The sequence below is a fragment of the Struthio camelus genome, chromosome 4, assembly GCF_040807025.1.
Source record: "Struthio camelus isolate bStrCam1 chromosome 4, bStrCam1.hap1, whole genome shotgun sequence".
Taxonomy (NCBI): domain Eukaryota; kingdom Metazoa; phylum Chordata; class Aves; order Struthioniformes; family Struthionidae; genus Struthio; species Struthio camelus.
Window position 1 is genome coordinate 86,994,995 of NC_090945.1, and position 9,524 is coordinate 87,004,518.

General features: G+C 68.5%; 1 protein-coding gene across 1 annotated transcript in view; it reads right to left on the bottom strand.

The window, feature by feature from the left end:
- Positions 1-6,566, bottom strand: part of VAX2 (ventral anterior homeobox 2) — a 29,830-nt gene extending 23,264 nt beyond the window's left edge. Inside the window, exon 1 of the mRNA XM_068943914.1 lies at positions 6,215-6,566. Within this exon, the coding sequence (XP_068800015.1) occupies positions 6,215-6,503 (289 nt within the window). The 5' untranslated portion in view covers positions 6,504-6,566. The remainder of the gene's footprint in view (positions 1-6,214) is intronic.
- Positions 6,567-9,524: the final 2,958 nt, after the last annotated feature.

Genomic DNA, 9,524 nt, shown 5'->3' on the forward strand with positions numbered 1-9,524 from the left:
AGGAAAAGGGGCTAGGAGAGGTCTCCACCGGCCAGCACGAGGGACGGAGGCCGGGGGAAGGCTGGAAACCCTGCCCAGGGCGCAGAAACGTCCCGGGGCTGCATGCAAACACAGTCTCACCGAAATAACGGCGGTTTAAAGAGCCGATGACCGCAGAGGTCTCCACTGAGGTCTGCGGGTAGTACGAGCTGAGTGAACGAAAACAGACTTGCAAGCGTCACGCGTCGCTCGCAGGAGCCAGCGTGAGAAGAGAGGGATTCGGGCAGGACCAGGACAGACCCGTGACCAAAAGGTCAAGCAACAGACGGGAACCGGACCGTCACCAAACGGCATCAGCGCGATGCGGCCAGCCCGACCGTGCGTCGCCCCTGCGGGCTCCGTGTCCCTGCGAGAGGGGATGGGCTGAGCGGCCCCAGTGCGCTGCTAATGCTTTACTAACTGGGAACCGCAGAGAAAAACCAGTGCAACCGGGTTTGCACCCGGTGAATGATCAGCCAGGGAGTCTCAGAGCAGACTGTGTTCGAACGCGTGAGGATAAAGGAGGCTTTTGTCGAGAGCAAAACTCTTGCACGTGGAGTAGGATAAGGGCTGGAAAATGGCTTTGCAGCCAGGGAAGACCTCAGCCTCCCTCTTGCAGACCCAGCAGATTTTGCAAGGCCAGGTCTAACCTTGCCCACGGCTTTACTTGGGGAAACAAAAGCAGGAAGGTTTTAACTCCTGCTTCAGCACCGGCCAGCCCCACACAGACCCTTGCGCGTTACGTGACGCTGCTTGGGGTGCTTACGCTCCCGTTAACTAACAGGCTCTGTGTGCCGCAATGGCACGAGGTATTTAAACGGATCTTGGAAATTCTCCACCAAGTTTCTTCCCAATATTCCCAGATCACAACTCCCTTGTGCTTTTTGCCCCTTCTTCTGCCTCCCCTGAAATGCCCAAATGACAAAGCCAAGTTTAAGCGAACCCTGGGACATAACACTTGAGACTAGCGGTGCGCATCCCTGGTGCCTGGCTCTGCGAGCAGCCTTGGTTATTTGGGAAAGCTGGGGCAACGCACCGTGAGCCAGGGGCTCACCAGGGGGTGTCCAGACCCCTCGGAGGCTCTCAGTGCACGGGGGTCTTTGCCCTGCAGCCCACCTCCAGGCTTGTTCAGCACAGCACAGGGCATGGGGACCCCTTGCAGTGATGCAGAGCAGACAGACAGACTACAGACACCCAAACCCCTCAAGCTCCTCGTTTCTGCTGAGTTACTCCCCTGCAATGTTTGGGTTAAAAGTCAACCACAGAAATCACGGCACGATCACTCTAACCAGCCCAGTTTCCAGGCCAATTTTGTGCAGGTCAGGTCCTGGTTCAGGACTTCTCTGCTCTCATGCCCTTGGGGGCTCAAGGTCTCCTCCAGCCCTGGCATTCGCAATAAGTTGCTTTCTCTTTCTGGCTGACTCATGCATGAAGGGATTATAAAACTGCTGGGGTGGGAAGGGGGGAAACAGTGAGGAGAGGCAGGCAGGCGGCAATGAAGCTGGCATGGGGAAGAGGGGCCTGGGGAACAAGCACGGATTTGGGAGAAATATCCAGTTCCTGAAGGTGCTTTGCCATCGCTACATCGTGATAGGTGTCAGAGGCACCTTGCCATCAGGGGCAGCTGGGTCTCGACTGGGGCCTGGGACTGCAGAAAACACCGGGGCTTGGGAAGAAGCCTGGCTGAGACAAGGAGCTCGCGCTGGCCTCTGATCCGCTGCTCTGCACCCCACAGGTGGGCATGGGGCTGTCACGGAAAGGGAGTCGAACGGTGGCTTGGAGCAGATCTTCTGCTCCAGGGAATGTGCTCCGGTACCCCAGGGGTATCTCTGGCGGAGATTAGGATGCCAGCCTGGGAACCATTTTGTGGCGGGGAGCGCGTTTGCACAGATGACGCCCAGACCACGTCCTCACTCCAGTGTCCATGCTGAGGTCCCCCTACACAACAACAGCCGGAGCCGCTAACAAGGAGCAGCTAATAGAGACATTCACGCTTCCCAGCCGCAGCTGCAAATATCTGCCCCTCCGCCCTCGCTGCTCTGTATGGCACTGCCATCATTATGAGTGGTATTATTTATTGTTATTTTCCCCTCTGCCAGCTGTGCCGGGGGGTGGGGGAAGCAGGCTGGACGCAGCCCTGAATGAAAGGGTGTGATTTGTGCACAGCCACAACACACAGCGCGAGCTTGGCCGGGAAGAGGCCTGAAGGCCCCTTGGCCCAGGCCCGTAGATGTGCCTGGAAGAGCCCGCGAGGCACAGGGAGTTCACAGCCTTATTGCTCGCTGCAGACTTTCCCAAGCGCCCATCAGGGCAGCTTTTGGGGGACTCGTGGTCCTCCCCCAGCTGGGAGCCCCCTCCTAAAAGCCTTGCCCGTATCAGCCGCTGGACTACAGATCCCGAAAAACCCGCCAAGTCCTGCCCTGGCTGAGCAGGGTTTTACAGTAGCCCTTTGCCTCTCCAGTGGAGTTGTTGTGACAGGTTTCGTATTCTCGGCAAGGGCTATATGTTTGATGGCAACACATCCAAGACAAGGTCTGGGACTGAAATCCCTGGGGAGAGCTCTCGTTCAAAAAACAAGGGGACAGTATCTGCCCTCTGCCTTAGCAGCTAAATAGGACAAGGCACTACACAGCCGGGGGAGCAGAAGGGAGCAGGGACAGGGCAGGTGCGTGAGCAGGCAGCAGCTCTGGGGCACCAACCATGGTGCTGCTTAACAGAGATTTTGCAGCCTGCACGTACCATACAGCCCACATCACACATGCACACGCTCACCAGTGTGCAGGATGCGCCCGTCACGCACACCAATACGCTCAGGGGACTCAGACACGCACACAGATACCCCAATATGTGCAGAGACAAATCCCGCACACCAACACACCCTGCTCCACGTAAGGGACGTGTCCCCCCCGTATGCACAGGGACGCACCGCACGCCGCGACACATGTGGTCGCGCTCCCCGTACATGCACCCCAGCAGGAGGGAGGCATGCAGCACACACAAAAACATACATGGGCTTTCCGCACCGAAAGAGCTGCCAGCACGTTTCTGCGGCTCACCCTCGCCTCGCCTGCCCGTGCACGCTGCGTGTTTGCACACCCGTCCCTCTCCGTGCCGGGGCCGCGGCGCGCACGGCGGCACACGCACCTCGGGGCGCGCCTGGGGGGCACCTCCCTGGGGCAAGGGCCGGTGCCCTGCTCCGGGGTCGGGGAAGGGGGAGGACGGGGGGATCCGCCCCGCGGCGGATGTGTCACCCGCTTCCAGCACCCTCCCCGGGCTGCAGCCCCCGCGCTGCCAGCGGGGCCGGGCCCGGCCCCGCCGGCTCTTTTGGCCACCAGCAAAGCGCCGTTGTCGCGTAAATGTCCCCTCGCTCCCGCCTGGGACAGACCTGCTCTCCCCGCAGCTCCTCGGCCAGCCGCGCTGCCGGCCCGGCACCGCCGCGCACTGTCAGCCGGCGCCTGCAAACCCTACCCGCCACGACGGCACGGTGACGGACACGGGGAAGCACGGCCGCTTCCTTGGGCCAAGTCGCCCCGTCGCGGCGGCAGGAGGCTCCGATCCGCCCCGGGGCAGCGCCCGGGAGAGGCACCGAGCGCCGGGGGAGGCGGTGCAGAGGGGCCCGGCGCCGTTGCACGGCTTTCAAGGCTGTCCGTTCCCGGTCGGCGCCCGGACCCCGTGCGCGGACACAGCCCCGCCGAGCCCCTGGGCATCCCCGCGGTCCACCGTGGGCCCCGGGGGTGCCCGGGGGGTTCGGCGGGGCAGCCCGGACGCCGGGGCCTCCGGGAAGCCCCGGGAGCCCTGTCCCCGCCGTATCCCCGGGGAACGTCTCGCCTCCGTCGCTTCCCAGCCGCCTCCCGTGTTTTGCATGAAGAGCTCGGCCCCGGCCCGGTTCGTCCCGAGCAGCCCCGTGGTCGCCCCGCCAGAGCCGCCCCGGCCGAGCGCACCGCGGCCGCCGCCGGGTCCGGCCCTACGCGGCTCCGCTCCGCGCCGGGAAAGGCTGCGGCGGGGCCGTGCGCTGCAAACGAAACAGGGGGCGAGATGCGGCCCGATGCCTGCGGATGGGCCCCGCCGGGCGCAGGACAGCCGCCTCCTCGCCCGACCCCGGGAAACGCCTAAAAATAACCGAAGGCGCCTCGAAATACCCGCACGGGCCCCGCGGCACAACCGGGGCGTCTGGAGAGAGCCAGCGAGGTGGGACAAAGCGGTGCCTCGGCCAACCTATCTGCTGCCAATCCATCCCTGCCCGGGGCGGGGGAGGGGGGGGGAAAGTGGAAAATCCAACTGGAAGCGCTTCCCTGGCGCTCTCCGATGCTTCCCACCCTGCCCCGTCTCCGAGCGAGGGAGACCGGGCCAGGGAAGGGGTCCGACCCGGCTCTGCGGCCGCGTTTGTCCGCGGAATCGTGGCAGCGCGGGCAGAGGCTCCCCGGGATTTTCCCCGCTTTCCCCCCCCCCCCAATTAAATTTCGTTTTATTCGCTGCTTATCTCCCCGCCACCATTTTGTCCGCGCCCTGGCGGCTGCAGCAAGATGGTGAGACCGGCCGCTCCCTGGCCAAAGCCCCCCGGGACGGGGCGAAGGGAGACCCCAGCGCCGCTCCGCCGCTTCCCCCCCCTCCACCCCCGCCGCCCCGTCGGGGCCGCCGCGGCCGGGCTCGGCGGGCCCCGTCGGACCGGGCGGCCGCCGGCGAGGCCGGGGCAGGGGACAGAGGCCTGAGTGCGGGCTGACCCGGCTGCACCGGCCGGGGTTGCGGCGCTCCTCGTCGGCCCGACGGACGCCTGCGGCCCGGCACGCATCCAGCCCGGCCGGCGAGGCCCCCGCCAAGATGCTGCGCTGGCCCCGCGCTGGCCTTGCCGGGGCTCCGGGGAGGCGGCGGGCCCGGGCTGAGCCCTGCTTCCTTCTCGGCCCTGCCTTTCCCTGCCAAGGTGCCCAGGAGAAGGCGGCGGGGATGCGACGGCCGGCCTGTCGCCGACAGGTGCCTATCGCGACAGCTGTGCGTGCTCGCCGTCACGCAGCCGGGAAAGGGCCTCGGTGCGCGGCCCAGGCTCGGAGGGGACCCTACGGACACCGGGGCTCCGCGCATCCCCCCGCGGCCGCCGTGCGCAGGCTGCGCGGCCGCCGGTCGCACAAACGCAGGCCGGAGCCTCCCGCCGGGCCCGGTTCGGGCTGGACCCCGCGGCCGCGCCAGGCCCCGGGCACAGGCCGCGCAGCCCCGCGGCCGCCGGGTGCGGGCTCCGGACGGCACCGACATGCGGCGGAGGGAGGGCACGGCCGCGCCGGCGGAGCGGCGGCCCCGGCGCTGCCGGCCGCAGCGGGGTTTGCCCGGCCGCACGGCCCGGCCTTGCAGCGAGCACCGGGCCGGGCCGAGCCGGCGGCGGGGAAGGGGCAGCGGGCAAAGCCGGGGGTCTCGGCCCTTCTCGCCGAGCGGCCTCGGAGTCTCGCCGGGCTCCTGCCTGGGGGAGGCAAAAAAGGGGAAAACGCCGAGCGCGTCCCCAGCGCTGCCCCGGGGAGCGGCGCGGGGAGGGCGGGGGGGGGGGGTGCCGACCGCGAAACAGCGCTGCTGGCCGCGGAGAACCGAGCCGCAAAAAGATGGGGACCAGCCCGCTCGGCCCCGCTCCCCGCTCGGTGCCCCAAACTTTCGGGGTTCGCCTCAAACGAGGCAGCTCCCGGGGAGCCCCGGCCCCGGCGGCGGGGGAGCGCGGCGCTGCCTGCCCGGCCCTGCGCGCTGCCCGCCGCCGCTGCCCGCCGCCGCTCCTCCATCCCCAGCCAAGCAAGTGATATTATTAAAAAAAAAAAAAAATAGCCCTTAACTCGCTGCTGCTCCGTGACGCTTTTCTCCTGCGACAACGCTTTAAAAAGCGAAGCTGCTTCTCTCTCCCTTCTCCCGCCGCCTGTGTGCCCGGAGCAGGGCGCGCAGCCGGCCGCAGGGGCCCGGCGGCCCCGGGCTGCGCCTCCGCCGGGGCTGGCGGCCCGCAACCCCGCTGCGCCCGGCCTCGGCTCGGCCGCAAAGCCGAGCCCGGACACGCAGGCAGAGCGCGGCTCATCTCCCGGCCCTGCCGCCGGCAGCCGCACGGCGATGCGGGCTCGGGGGAGCCGCGGCGGAGCGGGCAGCCCGGCCGGCTGCGGGGGGGGCGAGCCGGAGCGCTGCGGTCGGGGGCGGAAGGAGGGGGGGGTGGTGGTCCCGGCCGCCCCCTGCGCCTTACCTCGCACCAAAATGCGGCGGCAATAATCTGCTTCGCCGGTTCCCGACGGGCTCTCGCTCTCCGGGCCGCACTCCTTGGAGGAGCCGGGGCTGACAGCCGAGGTTCCCGCGATGTCCTTGAAGGCTCCGCGGCCGCCGGCGCCGCGCAGCGCGCTCTCCAGCTGCGCCCGGGTCGGCGCCTTGTCGCGGGCCCGCTCGGCGGCTCCGGGCTCCCCCAGCAGCACGGGGCTCCTGCCAGGCTCGGCCCCTCCATCGCTCATCCCTGTGGGCGCCGCGGCCGGATCAAACATCGGGAGGGAGCGAGGGAGACAGAGAGAGAGAGGGAGAGAGGAGGCAAGACTAGGCTGGGGGGGGAGGGGAGCTCCCCCCACCTTCCCCAGACCCCTTCCCCTCCCCGCCCCTCCCTGCCCTCCTCCACACCCCCCCCTCCCGCCGCCGCCCCCCCACCCCCCCCCCGGGGCTCAGCGCCCTGGCACGGCCGGGGGCTCCGCGCCCCAGCTCACCCCATGGCCGGGATCGCCCCGGCAGCCCTCGCCCTCCCGCGCCCGGCTGCGGAGGAGCCCCCCCCCTCCCCGCCCACCGCCCCTCTCCGCCGGCCGGGGGGTGGTGCCGGGGCCGGTGGCGGCCGCCAGCCCCCCCATTACCCCTTTCCCCCCCCCCACCCCACCTCGGCGGGGCGCGCTGCCAGGAGGGGCTGGGGTGCGGCGGGGCTAAAAAGGAGTTAAAAACTTTGACAGCGGCAGCGCCGGGCGGCTCAGCGCCCCCCCCGCCGCCCTCCCCAGCTCCACCTCCCTCCGCAGCACCTCGCTCCGGGCAAACTTCAGGCGCTCCGGCTGCCTCCGGCGCCGCGCTCCCCTTCCATGGGGCGCCCTGCCTCGTCTCCCTCTGATGAGCGAAAAACCCGAGGACCAGGCAACGGGAAGCGAGAGAGAGAGAGACGGAGGCAGAGCCGGAGAGATGGAGGGAGAGAGAGCCACGGAGGGAGAGGGCGAGGGAGAAGCCAGCGCAAGTCTCGCTGCCCTGCGCGCTGGGCTGGACATCGGCCGCTGATTCGCGTGCGGGGAAATCAATACCGGGAGATGGGGGGGGCGGGTGGATTTGGCGCGGGGGGGGGGTGGCGGAGGTGGAAGGGGAGGCCGAGGGGAGGGAGCTGCAGAGGAAGCGGAGCGGGGGTGGGACCAGGGAAGACGGGCCCCGCTCCTCCGGCCCCTTCCCTCCCCCGCTCCGCCGCTCTCCCGCCGCGCACCGCCGGGCTCCGCCGGGCCGGCAGCGCGGGGGCGGCCGGGCGGCAGCGCCGGGGAGCGGCGCACGGGAGGCAACGGGAGGAAAAAAGAGCAATTTTAAATTAACTGCCTGGCACACACGTAATTTCCTGCTCTCTCAGCCCGTGCTAGTGATTGGTAAACAAAGAGCCCCTCGGCGGCCGCGGCCCGGCGTACGCCCCGGCCGCCGTGCGGACAGCCGGGCCGGGAGCGCTGAGCCGGGGGGGGGGGGGGGGGGCTCAGCCCGTCGGGGCCCCGCACCTGCCCCGCGCCTCGGCACTCGTGGAAATGGGAACGAATTAAAAAAATATTCGGCGGCCCGGGCACACCCGGCCCGGCTGCGCCTCTGCCCGCGCCCCGGCCGGGACGGAGGGCTCGGGTCCGCTCCGGCCCCAGCCCTCACGGCCGCGGTCCCCGGGCTGGCTCCCGGCACCCCGGCAGTGCAAAGCTTCCCGTTTGGGCATTACCGGCCCCCTCCCCGAGATCTTGCAGGATCCGCCGCAAACCGTGGGAGAGCCCTGAAATGCCTGGCCGGTGGCCGGCGGAGGGGATGGAGCCGGAGCAGCGGCCCGGGGCCGTGCGGGGCTCCGTCCCCCGCTGCGCTCCCTCCCTCCCGCCCGCCGCCCCGCCACCGCCCGGCCACCAGCCCCCGACACCCACCCCCCCAAACCGCTTCCCAACCGGGCCGGGCAGCGCGCCGCGCCGGGAGCATCCCGGGGTTGCTACCGAGGCCTCCGAGCAGCCTGCCGGGCTCGGGGGTCCCGGGCACCCCCCAACACACAGACACACATACACCTCTCCGGTGGCTCCGTTTTCGTGGCCCTTTACAGCAGGGCAAAACTCGGCGGAAAACCGGGAGCAACCGCGTTGTTTCACCTCCTGCCGCTCCCCGAAAGAGCAGGCGAGGGACGGGCTGCAAGCAGGACCCCCTTCTCGCCGGGCACTGAATCGCCTCAAATCGAAGCGGTTATAATGACAGTGGATTTAAAATAACTAAATTAGCTGTTAATCCAATTGCCAAGAGCCCTGCAGCCCCGCGAGCTCAATCCCCAGCGACCGGGACTTTTCGGAAGGACACGGCGAGGTCTCTAACCCCCCAATATTCGCCCAGGGCGGCGGAGGATAGGCTGGCTCAGCAGGCGGGTTTGCCCGGGGCTCCGGGCACTCGCTCCAGCCTGGAGCCCGCTGCTGGGCATTTCCCGGTGCTCCAGCAGGGCTGCCCGGTGGCAGAGGTGCCTGGGCACGGCCCGGCCCGGCCCGGTCCTCGGGCCCGGGTCTCCGGAGGGCCGCAGCGGAGGCAGGAGGCGCCCGGCTTAGCCTTTTCCCGACGATGCTGGCTCGGGGCCGGGGAGATTCAAGGCCTCCAAATTTGCTTGTGGGCTGCGGTGGGCCCGGAGCCGTGGCTCCTTCTCTCCGGCAGCCTGTGCCCCCTTCCTTCAAATAAATACCAAAATAGTATAGCGAAAATAAAAATAAATTAAGGCGAAAATAAAAAAAAATAGAGAGAGAGAGACAGAGAGAGAGAGAGAAAGAGACAGAGGAAAGACAGACGCGGCGAAGCTGCCTGCGCAGGGAAGGGCCGAGCCCGGCGGTGCGGAGGGTGGCGCAGCCGCAGCGGCTCGGTCCCGCGGCCCCCGGCGGCAGGGCCGGGGCCGGGACCGGGGCCGGGACCAGGACCGGGGCCGGGGCCGGGCAGCTCCGGGCTCCGCCGCCGGCCGGGCAGTGGCTAGTTTCGTGCCAAGGGCGAACGGTTCAAAACGAAAAAGAGGAAAAACAAGGAAAATCAAAATCCACCTCCCCCCCCGCCCAACCCGCGCTCTGCGGAGGCGATTCCCGGCAGTTACATGCGGGAAAGGTTCCCGGGCTGGTTTCTAACCGGGGGGAAACGAAGGGGAGCCACCGCCCAGGAGCTGCTACAACGAAATGTCTCTTCCCCTCCAAGCCCCACGGTCGCCGAGCGGTTCAGCTCGAAGCGCGGCCGGGCGCGGAGCAGCCCTGCACCGCGCAGCGCCCGGATCCCGCAGCCCTCCCCGCGCACTCACCCCGCTG